General features: G+C 41.2%; 2 protein-coding genes across 4 annotated transcripts in view; one reads left to right on the top strand and one right to left on the bottom strand.

The window, feature by feature from the left end:
• Positions 1–5,469: 5,469 nt before the first annotated feature.
• On the bottom strand, positions 5,470–10,203 carry LOC125000537 (angio-associated, migratory cell protein). Its single transcript, XM_047576036.1, has 11 exons — positions 9,880–10,203; positions 9,282–9,419; positions 8,804–8,923; positions 8,521–8,660; positions 8,128–8,272; positions 7,962–8,045; positions 7,762–7,877; positions 7,576–7,670; positions 7,405–7,495; positions 6,922–7,076; positions 5,470–5,817 (listed from the first exon to the last, which is right to left on the bottom strand). Exons 1-11 carry the CDS (start codon positions 9,968–9,970, stop codon positions 5,742–5,744), a joined length of 1,251 nt encoding a protein of 416 aa, XP_047431992.1. The 5' UTR covers positions 9,971–10,203; the 3' UTR covers positions 5,470–5,741.
• Positions 10,204–18,562: 8,359 nt separating this feature from the next.
• Positions 18,563–22,849, top strand: part of LOC125001263 (histone deacetylase 4-like) — a 38,307-nt gene continuing 34,020 nt past the window's right edge. Inside the window, exons 1-2 of one of the 3 annotated variants that reach the window (XM_047577201.1) lie at positions 18,563–19,194; positions 20,999–21,284. In XM_047577201.1, coding sequence (XP_047433157.1) covers positions 21,263–21,284 — 22 coding nt within the window. In that variant the 5' untranslated portion in view covers positions 18,563–19,194; positions 20,999–21,262. The remainder of the gene's footprint in view (positions 19,195–20,998; positions 21,285–22,849) is intronic. The other 2 variants (XM_047577200.1, XM_047577202.1) reach the window with 2 other exon arrangements.

Here is a 22,849-nt window from a genome sequence, read left to right as displayed (position 1 = left end):
AAAAGCGGGGTTAGTGAATTACAGGATGAGCGTGAGAAATCATTTCAGGCATTCAATTTGTTTCCCCCTTCGACTCACAAACCACTGAAGTATTGAGCAACGCACGCGTTTGCTGTTTCTCAACCCTCCGTGGAGTTTACAGACGCTTCCCAGTCTTCACGTAAACATGTTGCGTACATGTTTATGCTGGAAGGTGGCTTTATTTTTAGAAATGATGTCTACAAAAATTTGAAACAAAAGGATAATTAAATAGCAGTGGTATGACATCATATGAAGAGGAGACATTCAGATTTACAAGCTTACAAATTCTCTAGAAATGCAACTTGTCTACTAACTGTTTTGCTACTTTATAGAAACAGCTAGCTTTTAGCACAGGAACAGGTTTCTAAGCTAAAACGTCAAAATCTAGAGGAAAATTTTACTTCTATGAACTTAAAACTAACAAAATATCCTTTTTAAAACAACAGTGAGATATGTTAGGCCTGAAAATTCTTGCTGAGAAAGTTGCTAACACTCTCGGCTACGTCTGTCCGAAATTCAAAAATACAACACTAGCAACATTTCTAAAGCTCACTAATGAATACATAATATTTAATTAGTGTTTTAACAGATCTGGCCGGGTGCTGCGGCTGGCAGGAAGCTAACGCTCTTAGAAAAGACAGAGGAAGAAGGCATATTTCTCAGTATTTCTTCATTTCTACACAAGTTTACCTTAAATAGGCTGAAAAAAATGCTTATTTAATGGCATAGCAGGTTATTTTATTAAAAGAAAAAGATATATTCTTGCAGAGTCTCCTTGAGTCTGTCTGCTACGCTAGCTATGTGGAGTTAGCATAACAGCTAAAGATGCAAGGAAGTGCTTGATCTATAGGAAATTCAAAACACATTTTTTTAAATTTATGACATTCATATATGATCAGATGTGTAAAAACAACAAGGTGTGGGTTCACAAAGCAGGAAGCGCACACTCTTAGCAAGACAAATAATAAAGTGTATTTCCCAGTATTTTTTACCAATTTGTTCAACTCTACACAGACATAATTGTATTATAAACATACAAAAGCACTGGAATAATGAGGCCACTAATAAGATTTAAAAACTGCACTCTCGATATTTTTATTTTATTGTACGGACCCATGAGAACAATCGCTTCTCCCATATAGAACTCTTAAGTAGGTTAAACCCACAGACTGTCTATGGTTAAACCAAATAGCAAGATGTATTTGCTCCATTTATTTGCCCCAGGGCTGACCTAAACGTATACATCCAACAGTGTCTACGTCTAATTTCATAACAGCTGTCACACTCTTCTCATATTTAAACACAATGTTGGTCGGAAGGCCGGCAGTGACCTGTTTTGTTAGCCAAACACAGAAAACTCCTTCGCTGATAGTTTGGAGCAAACCCGGGCGCTGGTAGAGATGGACGAGCTCCGGTCAGATAATGGGTTTAAACAGAAATGTTCCTTGTGCTTGGGAGCGTCTGGAAAGACACTACGCAGGGAGGACAAGCTGGACATGAAAGAACAACATCTCCACATTATAAAGGAGGAGACAGTGCGTCTTAGGTTTCCAGGAACGCCGGGTCCTACACAACAGTAAATCAGTGATCTAATCTGGTTTATTTTTACATACAATGGAAAAATGTAATGTGATAAGATTAATGAAGCTCGGCTAGCAAAGGAGATCTATGCTAGCTTGTGTGGCGCCGTTCCATTTGACCAGAACCCTTGACTAACATCAACTTTCCTTGTCTTCGCTTGAAGTGGGTCTAATTAGTTTCACTTACACTTACACTAACACTCAATTCATTGCAGTTTATAGTACTTGAGAACATTCATTTCAATTAATACACGCAACTTAATTTAAAAATTCAACAGCTAGCATGAACTTTCTTTTTTTTTTTTTAACCTCAACCACTAACCCTTCTTTAAATAGTTTGGCCTTCATTTTATATTATTTTAACATTTATTTATTTGGCTGAAGGCCACTTGAGGTACGAAAGCATTTTTAATCACCTAAAAATGATTATTCACTTTGACAACATAAAACCACAAGGAAATTCTGAACAAAATATTCCAGTTTTGTTGAAGAGACTGGTTCGACCTCATGACATTGAAATGTAATAACAGTCTTAGTTTACAAAGAAATTATATATATATTTTTAATAAATATTAACCCATATTAATGTGAAATTTCTGAGAATAAATGCAAAACTAACTAAAACCTCAACACCTTAGCTAGGTGGCTAGTCATTTAGCTAAACCCAATTGATCCTTTTCTTGTTTAGTAGAATTTAAAAAATAGGTTTTGATGCTCCAAATAATAGTTATCTTACAAAAAAGTAAAACCTAAATCTTACACAGTAGGAAGAAAAGTAACAAAGCAAAAGCATTCAAAAAGTTAACTAGCGTATCTCAGCACAGCAGATAGTATGTGATTTTACATTGTCTTTGCCTGATTAAAAGAAAAACTGAAATAAGTTAAACTTTTTTAGCATGTTATTAAATAGTCCAGTTTTGTTTAAGAGATTTGTTCAACCTCACAACACTAAAATGTAGTAACAGTCCTAGAATTTATATTTTTTAAAACAAATATTAATCGAAATAAATGTGAACTTTCTGAGAATAAATGCAAAAATTCTTTGTCAAAAATAAAAACCTAATCATCTTAGCTAGGTGGCTAGCTATTTAGCTAAACCCAATTGATCCTTTTCTTGTTTAGTAGAATTTAAAAAATAAGTTTTGTTGCTCCAAATAGTAGTTATCTTACAAAAAAAAATGTAAAACCTAAATCTTATACTGTAGGAAGAAACATAACAAAGCAAAAGCATTAAAAAGCTAAACGCTAACTAGTTTATCTCAGCACAGCAGCTAGTATGTGATGTTACATCGTTTTGCCTGACTAAAAAAAAAAATGAAATAGAGTTTAGCAGATTTTTTTTTGTTAGCATGTTATTAAATTAGCTTCTGTATTTTTTCACGTACTTTAGATGCTACAAATATTAAAATGTTATTCAGATTACATTGTTTGTCGGTGGCTATTATCTCCTCTACAGTTGAGCTAAGAGCATTCAAACTTCGAACCCACTTTCGCTGTTACTATGGTTACCGGCTGTATTGTTAATGGGTTTTTCACTATCCGTCCTCTGCCTCCAGATGTGTTTACCTTGGCAGCAGCTCCTGCCTCTTTTTTTTTGCTCAGCTGATTAGCTTGGCAGCATCTGATGTCAGAACAGCAGCCATCAGAGAATATGAGCTGCAATTTAAAAAGATCAGGCGCCTCCGAGGTCTAAAGTTGATAAGCCCTCTAGCCTTTGTCCTCACTCACACCAATTTGGGAGGCCAAACACTGTACGCCGTGACAAATGAGGAAAATATCCTGTTGTCACTGAACGCCCCATTAGCCAGGTGTTGGCTTCCCTGAACACCCTGCTGAAACACCGCAACATATTTTACAAGCCGAATATAAAATGGATGGAGAGTGCTTTGTTTTGCTTTAAACTTCTCGTTTACCAGACCTGCACATCCACACAACGCTTTTAGAAATGTTTGTGCGTGCAAATGTTTTACTGCCTGTCTGGATGAGTTATGCGCGCACACTTGCAGATGCTGTGGTTCAAGGAAGAAGCACTTGTGCACAGGATATAGAGTGACGTTGGTTTTTCCTCATCCTGATGGACAATGTAGGACAGCGAGCTGAGGGAACATCAGTTTTTAGGTGTAAAGATTAGCGCGCCAACGTGTCTGGAAGTCGCGCGGTCTCCCTTCCTTCTGCTCGGCCCAGTCTGGTCTTCATCAGAACATGGCATCCAACGAAAGCTCCGGCCGCTCACTCCTGAATCTCACATCCTTTCCATACAAGTGACACAGCGTGCACCGCGTTGAGTCGCCGCGGGACGCACCGCAATGCGGTGAAACACACTCCTGACCTTTACCTTAAATAATCGGTCACACGCAAACACAGGGTCACATTCATCCTCCTTTTTCCATAAACAGCCGGTCAGATGACTTACTTCCTTACCTTACTTAGGGCAAGTTAAGTGTCGTCATTCGTGAGTTTCCTTGAAAATGTGATTGTTAAGAGTGACCCACGTTACAGACATGAAGATGGAAAATAACCTAAAGTAGTTTCATACACACCTTCAAACAGGCATTGTATAGAGAAAAAAATATTTATTAATATATTTTATTCATGAAAGATAAGTTGACGCGTCTGCTTTTAATATATGTTTAAATAGAATAGAATATCAGCTATATAAATTAAATAATATACGAATCATACGTAATCGACGTAATACATTACCTTATATCATAGGTCTTCAACAGACCCCCTAGGGGGTCCGCGGAGGTACTGCAGGGGTTAGCCGCAAAATCTTTGGTTGATTAGACATTTTTTATATCTTTTTTTATTATTATTATTTCCCCCACACATTTAATTTCGTTAAAATACACATTAACATTAATCCAACATATTAACAATAGACTGACTTTGATATAGAACGTATAGTAGGTAGGGGTCTCCACACTCTCCATCGGTTTGGGGTCCTTGACCCGAAAAATGTTGAAGACACCAGTCTTATTTGCATACACACTGTGTATATTACATTAACTTTATGTTATAGAAATATTAATAATACATGTATATAACATGATAGCACATTTGAATATTAAATTATTTTCATAGTATTTACTGCTAATTAATTTTTTGCTGTTTAGTTTCTTTTGTTTCTTGCTTCTTTTACATTTTCAGTTCTGTTAAAAAACATTTTCCTTTTCATCTGGTCATAAGATGAATCAAACCGTTTTTGCTTAGTATCCTTTTCAACTCGTCTGTTTTCAGGCTTCGTATTGCGGAAAAATGTGCACATAAATAAGTATGACGTTAAAGTGATTATTATTGTTAATGTTGTTCTAATGTTGGAAATATGTGTGGCTACAGTGCCAGTTACATCAATAAAACACTGAAGTAAATTTTGGTTAAACATCTATTGGAAAGTATAAAGAACATTTTTTTTTTGTTTGTTTTATTTGGCTTCAGAAGGAAATGACATGGTTTCTACGCTTAATCACATCAAGGTTGCGTTTTTAAGATCTGCTTCTGCAGAATGACTCACTGGCTCCCTTTACTCAATCTGACATGACTCAAAACTGAATCGATACCAGTCTAAACAAACCAAGAGACCTCTTAAATTCAGGCCTTTCACATCACCGTGACGACGCATGACACATGACGCAATATCCTCTTGGCTCAAAATGATTTTAATGGATTTTTTTTTTTTTGTATTTACACTTGAGTTTACCTCCAAAGAAATTGGAGCTGGAAGACCACACACACACAAACTCCAATTAAGGAATAAAAGTCATCTTTTCTTGCATCTGCCTTATCTCTAAATCTTTTTGAACATAAAAAGGGATGTCAAGGGCTGGCAGCTATAATAGATCACTGTTTGAATTTAACTTTGTTTAGATTCTTGAACGAGAGAGCACTTGGACAAAAATAGAGTTTGTTTTAAAGGATGTCTCAACAGCTTGAGGTGTGCTCAAGCGTTCAAGACAGAATATTAACCGTAAGCGGTCAGGTGAGATGTCCGGACCACACAAAAGGATATTTTTAAAAATCCAGAGGAGAAAGGAAAACGGCGCCGCAGAGTGTCGGAGAACATAAAAAAAAAAGTCTGATCACTAAATGTCTCTTGACGTTTCTCCTTGATTAATCTTCTCTCCCTCCTCTGTCGTTCTTTTACCGATCAGGTCTCTGGAGGCAGAAGACTTTCGCCTGATAGTCTCCGGAAGTTGTTACGGCAAGGGACGCCTCCCTGGGAAGAGACAAGGATGGCAGAGGGTGAGACAAAACGGACAAATCCGTATAAAAGAGTAATGAATTTAATAGTAGGTAAGGGTTAGACGATGTGAACATTTTTCTGAGGGGAATCTTTGAATTCAACTTCCTGTTTATTTACCTAAGATGGTTTGTTACACGGAATATACCCGAGACATACATTATGTTACGTTAGTCACGTATTTAGCTACATTAGGTACGTTACATTCATTATGTTATGTTAGTCACATATTTAGTTACATTAGGTATGTTACATTTATTATGTTATGTTAGTCACGTATTTAGTTACATTAGGTATGTTACATTTATTATGTTATGTTAGTCACGTAGTTAGTTACATTAGGTACGTTACATTCATTATGTTATGTTAGTCACGTATTTAGTTACATTAGGTATGTTACATTCATTATGTTACGTTAGTTACATTAGGTATGTTACGTTCATTATGTTAGTTACGTTACGTTGTTAGGTACATTATATTATGTTACACTAGTCACGTAGTTACGTTACGTTGTTAGGTACATTATATTATGTTACACTAGTCACGTAGTTACATTACGTTAGGTACATTATGGTATGTTACATTAGTCACGTAGTTAGTTAGGTACTTTATGTTATGTTACGCTACTCATGTAGTTAGTTACGTTACATTAGTTACATTAAGTTGGTTATATTGTGTACGTTAGGTACATTATGCTATGTGTCATTGGCCACGTAGTTAGTTACATTATGTTAATTACATTATGTTACGTACATTATGTTATGTTATATTGGTCATGTAGTTAGTTACATTACGTTAATTATGTTATGTTAGGTACATTTTGTTACGTTACACTAGTCACGTAGTTGTTACGTTATGTTAGTTACATTAAGTTGGTTACGTTATGGACGTCAGGTATATTATGTTATGTTACGTTAGTTATCTAGATAGTTACGCTATGTTAGTTACATTAAGTTGGTTACGTTATGTACATTAGTTACATTGTGTTATTTTACGTTAGTCACATACTTTGTTACATTACATTATGTTACATTAGTTTCGTTCCGTTCCATAATAATTTATCATGCTGTAGACTCATACCTGTTGACAGCAAAGTCGAGGATCTCTGCGGTGTGGCCGTGGTACTCTGACACCATGTTGCCCGTGCGAGCGTCCCATAGACGCAGCGTCCCGTCTAAACTGCATGTGGACACCACGGAGGAAGTCTCCTCCCAGCGCAGGTGAACGATGCCAGCCTGGATGGACATAAAGACGGCAACTTTCAGACTAAATCCATTTCCACATTGAAAAAAAGCTAGCGCGCTGCATGAACGGCCTATTTTTTGACTGTTAGAGGAAGAAAAAACTACTGCCAGAACTAATGAGCAAACTGCAACAACAACTTCCCTGACTGGACGTCTCCGCATGTATATATTAAGACATCATCTGCACACAAGCAGAGGTTGCTAGGAGATTTGTGATCTCACTGCACACTACATAGAGCTGAGGCGTGTATGCGCACAAGGCGGTATGCATGGAGATCTGGACTAAACACACACAAACTGTGCCTCTCTCTCTCATTACCTCATGTTGGCACCTGTGCCTCAGGACCTGCGTGGAGAGGTCATATAAGGCCAGAGTCCCATCCAAGTACGCCACGGCTATGAGAGGCAGGCTGCGTGAGACAAAGAGACGTGAAGCTTTTAAGGAGCTGAACGTCATTCATGCATAAAAAAGACGAGCTTCTCAACTCACATGTTGCAGAACCCGACTGATTCCACCGAGTTGGATTCGTCCTCGTCTTCGGATGCTTTCGCTTTGCCTCCGTCCGCTGGGAACACTCCGACCACCTTCACACACACACATAAACAAGGACGTTGGAAGCAGCTAGACGACGCTTCCCCCTTCCTTTCTCGTGGCCTTGTCATTAAAAGCACCCACCTTGCCCGTGGCGGTGTTGATGAGCTTGGAGCAGCCGTCCACCGAGCCCGTCAGCACCAGAGAGCCGTCCTTGTTGCACGCCAGGCAGGTCAGCGGCCCCTGGTGTCCGTCGTGACCTGTCCGACCAGATTTTTTACAACAACCCGAAACCGCTGCTTTGATTGGCCAATTAAAAAATCAGACCACAACGTAAAACGCACCTTTTATGACGTGGATGGTGTTCCCTTGCTTCAAGTCCCACACGCGCACACTTCCATCCCCATATCCCACAACCGCCCGCTTACCTGAAGAGAAATAATAAAAGTTAATTGAAGGGATGTGGATCATCAATTGATTTTTTTATTTTTTATTATTGCAATCCCTCACCGTCAGGGAGGATCTTGCCGCTGGTGGCCTGACACGTTGGACTCTGGAAGGTTTTACAGTCTCCTGAGGGGACCTTCCACATCCACACGTTGCCGTCGTTCGTCCCGGCCAGGAGCACTGGAGCGCAGGGGTGCCACTCCAACCACTGGGGACGAAGCGCAGCTCATCAACTATCTTTACATGCAAACATGTCAGAGGATTTGGAGCGGGTCTTGATCATTCACTTCCTCCACATCTTCAGTCTGGGCAGTCAGCCTTTCTCAATTCCTCATAAATTCCTCCAGCCCCAATAAAAAAAACAAGTGCTTACAGATGCGCAAAGCTAAACATTTTGGGTGTTTTTGGACTCTTAAACACACGCCACTTCTCCTCAAGCAGCTCCCGGGCGCTCACCTCCAGGTCGCCCACTTCGAAGGACCAGATCTCCTCTTTGGTGTCTACCTTCCAGACTTTGATCATGCCGCTCATGTCGCCCGAGGCCACCATGGACGAGTCGTGGCTGAACATGGCGCACGTCACCGAGTCTTTGTGACCTGCGGACACGAAAGGGAATAAACCGCTTTTAGAGAGCTTGCACAGAGTAGACAACAAAGATGTTCACTCTTAATAAAAGGCTTTGTTTGTTCTCTTATTACAGCTCATTCTTTTTTTGTAACGTAGTTTTTGCAACGCTCACCCGTGCACTCCAACAGGACCTCTCCGTCGCTCACCCTCCACACGTACGCCTTGTCGTCCTCTCCTCCCGTCACCGCCAAGCTGTTCGTCGCCGGGTCCAAACTCACGCAGAACACCGAGCCTGGAGAGGAACGTCCAGGGGGTTTAACCATTGAAACGCAGGCGTCAAACATGCGGCCCGCGGGCCAAAAGCGGGCCGCCGGAGGGTCAAATCTGGCCCGTGGCATGAATTTGCAAAAAGGTGCAAAAATTACTGCAATTTTTCAGTGTAAATATCTAATTTGTCCACTTCTTTTTGTCAGAGAAGTGGACAGAATGCAACACTAAGACCTAGGACTAAACAGCAGACAACAATGAGCCCAAATTGTACTTATTTATATTTATTTGTTCTTCTTCACACTAAAAGAAACGGGAAAAAAATTGCGTTTTGTGTTAAAAAGAGGCTCCTGGGTAGATAATCCGAGGCAGGAATCCTCTACCTGTGTGTTTGGAGAAGGTGAGCTCGCTGTCGTCCTGCTCTGCCTCAGCTTCCATCTCGTCCTCCGTCTCCCAGCCTTCGTCGTCGGCGATTCCAGGCTCCTCAAAGTCGACGTCCCCCAACTCATCGGCCAGGTCATCTAAAAGAGGACACAATTTATTTTATTTATGTGCTTCATTTCGAACACGTAATACAAAAAAAAAAGAAAAAAGTTTCCAGTCAGTCTGTTGCATAATACAAAATTTCAATATTTTTGATTTTATAAAAAAAAATGTTTGTTTTTTTTTGTTTTTGCAGTATTGGTTGTGTGTATATTTAAAGGTATTGCCCCAAATCTCTGCACAGTAATGTAACAAATTCGGTATTGTTAAAAAATATTAAAGAATATGGAGTGATTTGTTGTCCAGAAAGTGTTGTTTTATTTCCAACTTATTTTTTTAAACCTTGGAACTTGTTTTCATGAGCCTTAACTATGTCAACACCATCTAATTTACACATTTAATTTCTGTAGCGATCACTCCTTTGAAGCTCCTGTGAATTGTTGTCGCAGTTAGCATTAGCATAAAGCTAAGTGACTTGAGAATTGTTTTGCTACCCACCTGGTTCAGGCTCCGTGTCGTGTAGGTCGATGACTTCGATGATTTCCTCGTCTCCGTGGATGTCCAATGCATTTTCCCCCGTGGTATCCATGCTATCAGCGGGCTGAGCGCTAGCAAAACAACCGAAAAGCAGCGCGCGTGACTAAAGCGAAGTTAGCAAACCCGACTCTGGAATACGAACGGAGACAAAAGGTACGCTTTTAATCGTCAACGTTAGCGTCAGTGTCACACGGATTTAAACAAACGGCAGCTAAATGTCATAAAAGCTGCCCCTCCATGTTTTCCTCACATGCTTCAGCGACTTACAGAGACGGACGCGTAATGATGACGTCGGACACAGTGAGTATGTGCTTTTCGATCCAGAAATATCGATATTTCCGATGTATACGTTTGTTTTCGTAGAATCGACCTTCCGTCACATCATATCGATACCATGTATGTATGTGTGTGTGTGTGTATATATATATACATATATATATACATATATATATATATAATCAAGGCATATACACGTGACTAACATGCTGTTGCATCGTCTCTTACCAAACACATATATAATTGGGATATTTTTTTCTTTCTTTTTTTAAAATGTGATTTGCTCATTGTCAGTCAACTTGTTGATTTGCACACATTGTCTTTGTCTGGTATTTGGCAGCTTGTTTAATTTTTACACGGGGGTATAATTTTTTTTTTTTTTTCATAATTACATTCACAAACGCTTATTGTAGAAGTCATCATTTTCATATCCACACAAGTAGACGTCTATGTATATGTATAAGTATCGGAATCGGGAGGTGAGCCTCGGTGTTACTTGGTATCGGCTCGAAAGAAAAAACAGTGGCAGCGCACATCCCTGACTGTGACACTTTAAATGCCGTTTACCACTGCGTCCACAAGATGGCGACGTTGACAAAACGATTAAAAGAAAACACTACTACTCGCTTGAGATAATAAAAAGCAACAACAATAATAAAAAAAACGCGTATAATATTTTATTAGTATTGTATACAGAAGAGTAATGACTAAATATAAGAGATAAATAAAAACTTGCTCAGTGAAGCGTGACATTTATCCAAATTTAGGGAGAAATGCAAAACGTGAACAAAATTGATTTGCCAAATTAATGACCAAACATTTAGGGGCATGTCCTTGTTAATTCCTTTTCCTTTTCACATTTACTTATTTGCCTCTCAGTTCTTGAAAAACCTGTATCATGTGCGTTATCGTGTACAAAGTATTGTTCTATTTCTGTTTCCATGTATGGGAACATTAATCATTACTTGGCTGCTTACTCAGTTCTAAATTGTCATTACAAAGTGCTCATCCATTGCTTCACTGTTGTATAGTTTTCAAGATAAGATAAGATAAGTCCTTTAATTTAAGCTATCGCGACTGTCAAGTGTTATACTTGGTCATAATGTCATTTTTATGAGTCTATTGCGGTTAAACTACAACTGTGTGAATAAAATTTAACCTTTTTTTTTTTTTTTTTTTTACATTTGTCCCAGTGAGTCACACGGTAAGTGAGATGAAGAAGTTCCCTTTTTGTTCAGTGTTTGTGGGTCCTGTGGTGAAGTTGTTCAAGTGTGGTCGCTTCTGATCTGCACAGCTTGACCTCTGGAACTATTTCCTTTCTGTGATTGAAACAAAAAGTGTATTGTACGTCTGAGAGTATGCACTTCACGCGTATGTATATATGTATATTCATTAAAGTGCAGTAAAACCACAGGGAATACTTAAGGAATGGGGCCGTTCTCTCTTCCATAATCCCTCCATCAAACATCCAAAAAAAATCCTCCATCATGTTTTATGAACACTTTACACAGTTTGTCTACATCAGTTTTTTTTTTGTTTTTTTTTTGGTTGGAATTTTATACCTCCTCCTATATGCTGCTGGCAGCGCTGACTGACTGCATGCCAAAGTAGGTTTTACTGGCTGCTCGGGCCCTCCATTTGAAGCCTTCCCTGGAAAAATACAACCATCTCATGATGTGGCGGGACATGGAAATATCAGGGTGTGCGTTATTTAGACGTTTTAAATCTGCACCGAGTGAGAGATTTATAAACTCTCCGTTCAGTTATGACTAACGCTGGAAGAGGCCGCCAAACTTTCATGCTGGAAAGTTAAATGACATTAGTCGCAACAGCCTCTTTATTTCATCGGTGTCTTTCTGCACTTGGCAGTTGTTTTTTTCTGTCCATTGAGGCAGCAGCTCAGCTCCTGCTAACGTAACTTAGACGCCTCTGACATTATCACGCTAATATGGGAATATGAATCACACTTTGGGACATTTTTACTACGGATGCGTGGCAGTTGATCTTGAGGGATGAACCCTACACCGATCCAGTAGCTGATATTTTTTCATATAATCAGATTATCTTATATTCATACCAAAATATGGCAAGTAGTCACTGTTTCCCCGAAGAAAAAAAAAAACTTAGATTATCATGAGACAGTCACAGTCTCCATTAAAATCTAGACATGGGAGGTTCTTTCAGGATTTTCACTTCCTCAAGACATCACGGGTCATTGATGGGTGTGGAACTGCAACTGTACCTATAGCTAAGAGAAACAAACAGCTTTTTACAAACAGAAAAATTTAAGCTTAGAGACTGATGACATTTTGCTGACAGCAGCATGAACAGAATGATAACTTCAGCATGCTAGCATTAGGATGATAATTTCAACATGCTTACATTAGGATGATAACATCTGGATGCTAACATTAGGATGATAACATCAAGATGCTAACATTAGAATGATAAATTCAACATGCTAACATTAGAATGATTACTTCGGCATGCTAACATTAGGACCATAACATCAGCATGCTAATATTAGAACGATAACTTAAACATGCTTACATTAGGATGATAACATCAGTACGCTAACATTAGGATGCTAACAATGCTCACAGTGACCGAGCTAATGATAAGTAGGCATACATTTCACCCTTAGCCATCTTTGCTTAGCACATTTAGCTAACATTTGCGGCAAATGGACGGAACGATCCAATATTTCACAAACAAAAAGGAAAGATGTCAGAAAAGTCATTTTTTTCCCTTTTAATATGAGAATTATTCAACATGATTTTTTTACTTGATTATAATAAAATATTTCTATTGATGAACCAGTCATAATCTCCAGCAGCAACAATAAGTACGTAGCATAAGAAAATGTATTTTAACCTACATTTCTAGAACTGATAGAGAGAATTTGCGCCTTACAGTTTGATCTTAATTCTGCCTGTTTTTACCCTCACGCTCTGGAGCATCGCATTGGGTGGCCCTCTCTCTGCCGTCATCGGGACAGCGGAGACCAGGAGCGACCCGTCATAACAACATTTCTGGGTTTATCACCCCAGCAAGCTGGTTTATGTCTGAAAAACAGGACACTCTGGGGTGCTTTTTCTTTATATGTGCACACATGGAAACGCGCACCGCCTGCCCAGGACATGGAAGCATCCGCTGTGAGTGTGTGTGCGTGCACCTTTACACACACATGCATGCAAACAGTATCAGTAATAAGGCCTGGGAGCTGTTACTGTGTGAGAGGTAATTACTCCATGCAGCTCAGCGTGGCTTTGATGGAAAGTTTTAGACTAACTGGCTCGACTGTAAGAAGCCTCGACTCTGCTTCTTTTTAACAAGAACTCTTTACTGCTCCTTTTCTCTCTTAAACGCTCCTGTTTTAAGGCGTCCTGGAAAGATTTCACATTTCATTTAAAGTAACCAAACATACAAAGAAAGGCCTCGATGCATAACAGTATGAATGTATGCTTGAAGCCGTCAAACGCCGTGTGATGGCAAAGCGAGCCTTCTTTATGACGCTGAGGTCTGCGAGCTTTGTCTGCACGCGGCGTCTGACTCATGTGGGAGCGCGCTGGGTGAGACGACAGCTTCCCTTCTCAAACCACTAACAGTCAGTTATGTGTGTACTGCAAGTGGTCTGGTCCACAGCCTGCGTGTGATGTGTCTGCTGTGGTAGCGGAGCGGAGGTTAGCGGAGGCCCTACGCACTCGCCTGTTGACTTTCAAGCCCTGCTGCTGCACTGTGTATTTTTAGATCACCGTTACTCGGGATCTGGGCTAAAACCATGTAAGGTTCTTTGGTACAGATGCTTTTAAAGGCAAAGACTCATGGGAACACACATGACATAGCTCTGAAGCGGAAAGAGGCGATGCATCCTCTCCTGGATGCAAAATAGTTAAAGTAACATAATCAGCGATTTGGCAGTGTGTTCACTGAATTGCGAATGTGCTGCTCTGGGCAATATAAGCCAATCTAATCCCTGCTTTGACATCACTGCCCTGGACGCTCTCACTCGCACACTCGCACGTATACACACATTTGAGTGTTTTATGCGCGTCTGCGTCAGCAAAAGCCCATAGACAAACAATACAGATGCAGATGTCCAAGAGCAATTTGTTCTCCCCGACAGCACAAGTACAAACTCTGTGCTTTGTTTTAACGCGAGGCAATCTTCTTTTAACATTAGTACAGATTTTATAGCGTTTTATTAATTACAGTCTTAATGAACTACAAATAATGTGTTTTTTTGCTTGTTTGTTTAGCTAGGCTACGTTTTGCAGAGCATGAGGCTACCCATAGCTGCAACCCCCTACCTACTATATGTGTTCTATATTAAACTCGGCCTATTGCTTTTTGTAAATATACATTGTTATTATCATTTTGCATTCAGTATTAAGGTATTCAAATAATACACAGAAGACGTCTGCCTCCATGTATCGCTTTACTGAAATATGTTGGTTTCATGTTAATGTGTATTTAAAGGAATTTGAATTTGAAGGGGAAAATATCTCTATATATAAATGTCTACTCAACCAAAAATTTTGCAACCCCACTACAGTACCTCCATGGACCCTCTAGGGGTTGCGGACCCCCTGTTTAAGACCTATGTTATAAGTACTTTAATTTGGCCATGCTCTGTACTTGCATTTGACTTTGTCTTCTTATTTCTTGTTTTAATAGATTTAAATACTGTATGTACTGCTGTTACCCTAGCCAAGTATCTCTTGAAATTTTTTTTTTATGTATTTATATATTTAGTTAGACAAATCTGGTCAAATAAAGATTATTATTATTCCCTTCAGGATCAACCAAGCTTCTGTTTATCCATGTAATCCATCGACAGAAGTCAAAATACTTTGTGGTATGACTGTAAAAATGTACCGCTAACGTTAGTGCGTTAGCAACATAGTTCTGCTCATGTTAGCATTTAGCTTAAGCCGTGACTATGCCCTCAAACTAGAATTGCTATTTATTATCTCTATTGTCTATTATACTTTTGGTTATTGCTGTCCTAGTTTAATTATGTTAGAGAACGGTGTGTTTTCAAAAGCTAAAACAATTTTGCAGGTGTTTTTTTGTTTGTTTGTTTTTTAAAAAATGTCTTCTGTTTGTATTTATGCACAGCACACACAGAAGGTCTGCAATCATAAGGCTTTGAGGTTAACGGCCCCAAACAGCTTACTCAAGCACAACACCCGAGTTGCCTCCAAGACAGACGGCCTTACGTAACCGAAGCTCTGTAGCTCATCCACAAATTAGAATCCTCTGTTGCTATGGATACGGCTGTCCCACTGGGCCTTCCCTGTACTCCAAAGCGGCAGCGACCTCGATTAATAAATGCAAGTTGTAGTGTAGTGGAAGAGAAGCCGGGGCAGAGTTAAAAATAACACGAGAAGGTCTTCTCTTTTTAGTTTTAAAAAATGTTGATAGTGACTGCGAGAAGGTCAGGGCCGTAGCAAGTTAGCATCTGGCCCTGTTGAGGTGCCCTTGACCAATTGCTGTCAGCCGAGTTGCTGACGACCCTGACTCTCATTTCCCTGTGCTGAGTGAAAAGGAGAAATGCTAATTAACCAAATTCATGTAACTACAATCTTTTAAGTTATTAGCTATAAACAGTGAGTTATAACTGGAGGCAACTTATCCCTATTGTCGCTCGGAAAGAAAGTTTATCTTAGCTAGCTCAGCTAAAGATTTAAAAACATTTGAAATAACTATTTAATGTTTTTAAAATAAAAAAATATTGAGTTAATTGTAAGACATTAAAGCAAAAAAGGTGTGTGTAGGCAAGTTAGCACTCGGAAGATTTAAGCTAATTTCTAAAATGCTAAAAGGTAATGATTCAAGTAGCAATAGATACATTTTTTGGCTAAAAAAAAAATTGTTACCAATTTGAAATAGTTAACAGTTTAAAACAGCTAAACATTATGGATACAGTTCAAAATCATTTGCAAAAATTTGAAAAAACAATAACAGTTTGAAAGATAGTTAGCTAACAGCTATATATCATTAGCCAAAGGTAACGAAAGTTGTTACAAAAATAGCTAGCATCAAATTTGCAATGTAAACATAGACAAAACCAATTAAAATTCTTGGATAAATGGCTAAAATACTGTTTGAAAATAACACTGCGATGGACTGGCGACCTGTCCAGGGTTTTTCCCGCCTCTCGCCCGATGGCAACTGGGATAGACTCCAGCAACCCCCACGACTCTAGTGACAATAAGCAGTAGTAGAAGATGAGATGAGACTATTAAAATAGCTTTAACTGGTGGATGGAAGGTTTAAAAAAGTTTGCCATAACTGATACATTTGTGGCTAACATAGCTTGCCAACGCTAGCGAATAAACAGTTTAGAATTGTTAGCTAAACAAAAGCTAATGAACAGGTTTTGGAACAACAGTTTACACTAGTTAGTCAAAGGTTATGGATAAACAGTTATTAATTGTTGGCTAAACTTAATATTTAGCCGAAGGTTAAACAGTTTATAAGTGTTAGCTAAAGGTTTAGTGTAAATAGTTTCAAATGGCCTAAGTTGGGAAATAGCTTGCAACATATCATTAAAGAAAAAAAATTAATTACAGTTACAGTAGATAGCTATAAGTAACATTTAAAATGTTTAATTATTTTTTTTAAATTAAAACAATGAGCTAAATGCTAAAAATGGTCAACTGTAATAGGTAAGTAAATTGGTTGACCAATTCAACCTAAATGTTATAAATTAAATTCATTAATCACAACTCCAATTACAATGATCCTACACACAAAAATGAAAATACAAGTTGATTTAATGCAGCAGTTCTTGTTCGTCTCTATGTGTCAAATATTTTCTTCTTCTCTCCTGAATGGCAGCCTGGCACAGAACTTGGCACAGATGAAGTTAAGTCATGTTTCAGCCCCTTCTGCTCTTCAGGGAGCTGGCTGGGCTCATTCAGCCCCAGAATCAGATCCTTCCAAAAAAATTTCTCTCTGAACTCCAGTCAGCCGTCAAAGGAGGCCTGGAGGCAAGAAAGCAGAGCTGTGTAGTCTACCTGCACTTGGTGAATAATAACGCCGTCTCCGCCTGCAGATGTAGCCTACATAGACACCAGTTAGCGTATTACAGTAATCGAGTCAGCCAAAACGGGCAGCGGTGTTGCAGTTCTGCCTGTGGGTGGCTGCTGAGATGCAAAATCAAATATAAAGTAATGGAAATAAAAGCATATTGGATTAGCGCAGGCAGCGGGGAGGGCATTTCATGTTGCAATGAGCAGGAACTGAATAAAAATGTGTTCCATTTTGCCACCACCGGTTATGGAAAGTACTTAATAATGGAGGGAGGGCTCGAAATGCGGCACTAAATCTCAGGCAGCCAATTTCTCTCTATTGCCATATTCCTTATTTTTCCTTTCATTTCTGAGAGACAGACGCAAAGAAACGGTGACGAGAACCATTGTTTGATGCTCTGTGTGCGTGTGTGTCGCTGAAACCAAATTACAAGCAGTAAGTAGTCATTACAATACATAATACTGTTTATATTCAATGCAGTGCACGGAAAATGAGAGGAATTGCAGCAATCTACGACAAACAAAGACGCAAATAATACAACAGAACTAGGCTGCTGCCATCAATGAGTGTAATTGCTGTTGCGTCTCGTCTGGGCTAAGTGGGTGTTACATGTATAAGCAACATCCACATAAAAAGTTTTAAGGCAGAACATTGCATTGATGGGAAATAGTCAGTATTATTTACGTCACATGTCCTGTCAGTGGTTTTATTGTTGTGGCTGATCGGTATATATTTTATTGTGTGTATATATATATATAGGTCTATATATATAGTTTCCTTAATTTTTTGCAGTTTTATACCGTAGCTTATTGTACTAACCAGGGATCGATAAAGTATTTCTGATTCTGATACTGACACTATAAAACACAGGTGTCAAACATAAGGGCCTCAGGCCAAAAGCGGCCCGCCAGAGGGTCCAATCTGGCCCGCGGCATGAACTTGCAGTGTGAAGTGTGAAAATTACACAGGAGAGTGCAATGTTTTAGAAAAAGAAGTGGACTGAACACAACATTGAGTCCCAGGACTAAACAGCAGACAGCAACGAGTCCAAATAAAAAAAAAATTTAAAGAATTTTTTTTGATTTTTTGAAGGATAGTTTATTAAATGTAAACATTCTCCTAATTTACTTGTTCTTCTTTGCACAAAAACAAATGGTAATTATTGTCATTATGCTGTTATTTTACTTGGGATGAAATTTTGGGCTACATGCGGCCCCCTGAAACTAAAACGAGTTGACACCCCTGCCTAGTAGTGTACCTAATAAACTGACAAGTGAAGTGTACATGAGTGTGACAGCGCTGTTATTGAGGATAAGATAAAGTTATGAAAGGCTGTTCAGGAAGTGCATGTTGTAATATTACAAATACGGGACACGCCCAGAGACTTTTCTCCCACCTCAACCATAATCTCGACACACGCACGCAAAACACACACACACACATATCAAGCCGCACTCTGGTATTTGATCACATTTTCATCAGCCCGTCTGCTGGTCTGACCCCGCCTCTGGTAAATGCAGGGGCGCTCCTCCATGTGACGCTGAAAAAAAAAAAAAAAAAAAAAAATCCAGTATGGCGGAATCTGTCAGGAGATGAATTTTGCTCGTCCCCCCTTTTCCTCTTGGGCCGAGAGCAAAAAGAAAAAAGAAAGAGAGAGAGAAACACGGCGAGAGGGCGATAGCGTGATGGGAGCGGACTAGGAAGCCCCGTGCGGCTGCGGGACGGGACACGACGGTGGTTAGAGGGGAGCTGCTCCTGGCTCGTGGAGGTGAGCGGCTCGCGGATGAACGAGGGAGCGAGCGAGGGAGCGAACGAACGAGCGCCGCTTTGATGTTGATACTCAGGCGGGGATGCGACGCACGCAGACAGGCTTCATCAAAACAATGTCCGGCTCAAGTTTCTGCTCCGGCTTCCCCGGCTGTAACGATTTAGCGGCGGCTTTTTGAGTGTCTGGATGCGGTAGGGGTGAATTTTGCTTTATATGTGTTAATTAAACCGTTTCGCTAAAGCTTTGCGTACGGTTTCTTGACGCCGTAGCGGGCGGGAAGTGTGTAAGAAGGAGGAGGAGGAGGAGGAGGAGGGGGAACGGACTGGCGTTGTTTATTATGCCGATTGTTGCTGAGCTATTTATAGTCCACGGCCCGAGCCACGGGCTTTAACGCAACGTACAGTATACGGCAGCGCTCTCCTGTCGCCTCGTGTTGTTTTTCGAGAAAAACGCGTGAAAATGAAGGTACGGGCCTCTCTCTCTCTCTGTGTGTGTGTGTGTGCGTGTGTGTTTTTTTTTTTTTTTTTTTTTTTTTTTTTTTGGAGTGAATGGTTCGGGATGGGCGGTGGTAATTCTCTGCATGCGTCAATCTCCTGTTTTTTTTTTTTTTTTTTTTTTCGTTTTTTTTGTGAATGGGGGCGTACGAGCTGTTAAAGCGACACCCAAAAAAATCGGCACTGTTTTAAAGTGTCTTTTTTTTAGGAGCAAAAAGGCGAAAAAGACATTCACCTTTTTTTTGCACATTTCAGGCATTCGCAGTGTTGCCTAAAGTTGTCCTCTGGTTGAATGTTAATTGATTCTCTCTTTCTTTATTTCTCTTTTTTTTCCTCTTATAATGCCTTAAACCCATCTTCCAGGTCTGTTGTGCATCATTTATTATTTCTTCACTTTGGGCTTCAGGGTTCGCCCCCCCCCCCCCCCCCCGTCCCCAGATCTGTCACCCCGCATCAGGCCACCTCGTTTTCGGGACAATGGCCCCGGCGCTCACGCACATGAGCACCCCTCCCGAGACAGAGGAGATGCCCCGGGAGAATGGTGTGGCACGGAGCCCATCCACCCACCCCCCGCCGAGAGTCAGCTTCTCCCCACACGTTTCGTCCCCCCCCCCCCCCCCTCCCCGATCACCCCCTCCTCGCTTCGCTTTTCCATCACAAAGCGCAAGTGAGCGTGCTCTGTGCAGTGACCGACTTTTTTTTCTTTTGGGGAAGAGACGGCGGCAGGCGGTGGGGTGGGGGGGGCGCAATTTGTCCCGCGGCTGCACTGTCTGGCCCTCTTGTCTTGAGACCCCCACCCCACCCCACCCTTCTTTCTCCCTGTCTTTTAATGCACACACATCCGTACTGCTTCAGAGGACCTCTGAGACCTCTGCCAACACACACACAAGGGCGTGATCATGCACGCTAACCCCCCCCCCCACCCCCCCACCCCAAGCCTGCTCCACTGCCCTCGGGCAGTTTTACCCCCCGCCCTTTTTTTTTTTCTCCTTATTATTTATTTGTAGTGGTACGAAGTGATGCTCTGGGCTCGATTGTGTCTGACACTTGTGCTCTGGGCTCAAGGTAGTTCAGCCTTGAGAAAAACAAACAAAAAAAACAAAGAAAAGAACAAGCGTCTCCAGAAAGACTCGATCCGCGTCCTCAGACAGCTGATGGACGGCCGCGAAGCTGCCGCGTATTCGTACGCGGACGTAAAACTGTCAAGAGTCCTTTTTAACATTTATTGACGATCAAGCCATATCAAGGCCCGAACTGTAAGAGGATCCCAAGGCTTCAGTCAACAGCTGTTACGTCCGTATTAGTGTCACCGAGAGATCGATGCCATAAGTAACGATCAAACTGATGTATGCGTGCGAGTGAGAGGGAGACGTTAAAAGGATGCACCTATGCACTCGTGCTGACACCGCCGCCACTTTTCGCAAATTTAAAATCCATACGCCGCTTTCCAGAAATCGGCGTGGTACTGACTTTGCCACTTCTCTCTCGCCCCGTCCGACAGGCCGCTCGCCGACGAGCCCCCGCCTCTGTGATCGGAGCGGCCGGATCGATCCGCTGATGGAGATTGGCCGCAGCCGCTGCTGCACGTCGGCCCCACGCTTCCCGTTCGACCGCGCCGAGACCCGGATCGGCCCCGACGCGCCCCCGCTCCTCGGCGGCCTCCTGATCGCCGCCACGTAGGACGCGCCCACGCCTGCTCGAAAACCCGCGACACATCCGTGACACGCCGACACGCGACGAGAGGGGCGGTGACCGCCTGTCAGTCATGACGTCGCACGGCCACCAAGGTAAGACCTTAGTTTTTACAGTCGTTCATGTTTTCGGATATTAATTCCACCTTCTTAAAACAGGTTCGTGCTTTAAACGTTCCAAATGAAAGAAAGGCGACGTTGCACAACAAATAATCAGACCCTGCAGAGGAGAGATTTAATACCAGCGCCTCTGTCGCCGTAGCCACCGCTTTGGGAACCCTCTCCGATATGTGCGGAGTAATGAGAATTTAGCTCCTCAATATAGTTGTGTTAAAGGAAATGCGTCCGCCGCGCGGATCCGGACAGAGACGGCGATAAAACATTTTAATCTGCTCTCATGACTATTGATGAGCTTGATTCGATATGAAAGAGAGGGGAAAGAGGATAAAAACGTCTCCTCGTCGGCACCCGGCCGAGGCTCGGCTCGGCGCGTCGTGTTGATGAATTGTTCGGCGGCCGGCTGCAAAAGGTTAGCTTCCCGCTCAGGTCGGCGCGGTACCTGTCAGTGTCAGCCGTGTTTACTTTGTACACCGGGGAGTGTGTGCACTATAAATACCACAGCTGAGGCGACCAGCGGGCCCCCACCCCGAGGGATACGAGCCCTCGGCTCCTCCGGCATCTCCATCACTGACGCCTGTGAACGCACCACAGGGGCTGGAGCGCACATTTACGACTCTTATCCCACATGTGGCGATGACACTCGGCCCGCAGACGTCTCGACGTGCCGTCCGCCCGCCATCCCCGTCTCCAATTAGGACCGAGCGCATTATATTGTTAGATTAACCTCAGATTAGAGCGGCTCAACGGTTATCATTAGACAGCCTTCCCTTGCGGCTTAGAGATTAAATCTCGTAGGTTGTTTGTAAATGCTCGAATTGTCAAAGAATGATTAAGAGCATCCTTTAAACGACTGAAGTGGACCTATCAGATCCGAAATTAAAGCTGTGGAGGGACTCTAATCAAGTTAAATGTCGTGGTTTAAGTCATTACAAAATGTCTTTGAGGAGCGCCCCGCTGATTTAGAGTTGCACTTAAAGAGCTCACAAGTGACATGTTAAAAAAAAAAATGTCAAAATCAAAGCTGCATTTATTTATATGAGACATTTTCCTTTATTTCCCATAATGCACCTTAAAACTGAAATTAAAGGAGGTGTTCAGACTGTCTTTTTACAGGCCACTATCTTCTTTTTGCTTTTCAGAATTGACAGAACTATCTTCGCCCGTCTGTATTTCTGATATATTTACACTCGCAGCTTGAAGCGTGAAAGTTTATGAGTAGTGATGCGAGCTTACGTTTGACTTTTGGTCATCTATTTTAACAGTAGACTGTATAAAGATGGATAAAAGTGAAGCCAAAGCAAGTTGAGCTCCCCCTAGTGCCTGGCTGCAGTATGGATCATAAGCTCCACCCCCTCTAAGATAGCGGATGGGACTTGGGCCGAACTCAAACACTCAAATACACGAAGAAATAATATTTCAAGGATGGTTTCAGTCTAATCAGGTACTTAATGTAATGTTGATGCAAGTGTCAGTTTTTTTTGGATGAGTTTTAGTGACTCTGTAGAAACAGGATGTGACATAAGTCGCTCCGTATAGCATCT

Source organism: Mugil cephalus, chromosome 23, assembly GCF_022458985.1.
Source record: "Mugil cephalus isolate CIBA_MC_2020 chromosome 23, CIBA_Mcephalus_1.1, whole genome shotgun sequence".
NCBI classification, from domain to species: domain Eukaryota; kingdom Metazoa; phylum Chordata; class Actinopteri; order Mugiliformes; family Mugilidae; genus Mugil; species Mugil cephalus.
This window is presented reverse-complemented; position numbering and strand designations above follow the sequence as displayed.

What these genes read in the sequence shown, in the direction of transcription:
- LOC125000537 (XM_047576036.1), bottom strand. Translation starts at nt 9,970, where the DNA reads ATGGATACCACGGGGGAAAATGCATTGGACATCCACGGAGACGAGGAA. An exon ending in GGTCCTGTTGGAGTGCACGG is followed by an intron (nt 8,661 to 8,803) that starts GTGAGCGTTGCA and finishes TCGTGTCCGCAG; the next exon opens with GTCACAAAGACTCGGTGACG. An exon ending in TCAACACCGCCACGGGCAAG is followed by an intron (nt 7,671 to 7,761) that starts GTGGGTGCTTTT and finishes GTGTGTGTGAAG; the next exon opens with GTGGTCGGAGTGTTCCCAGC.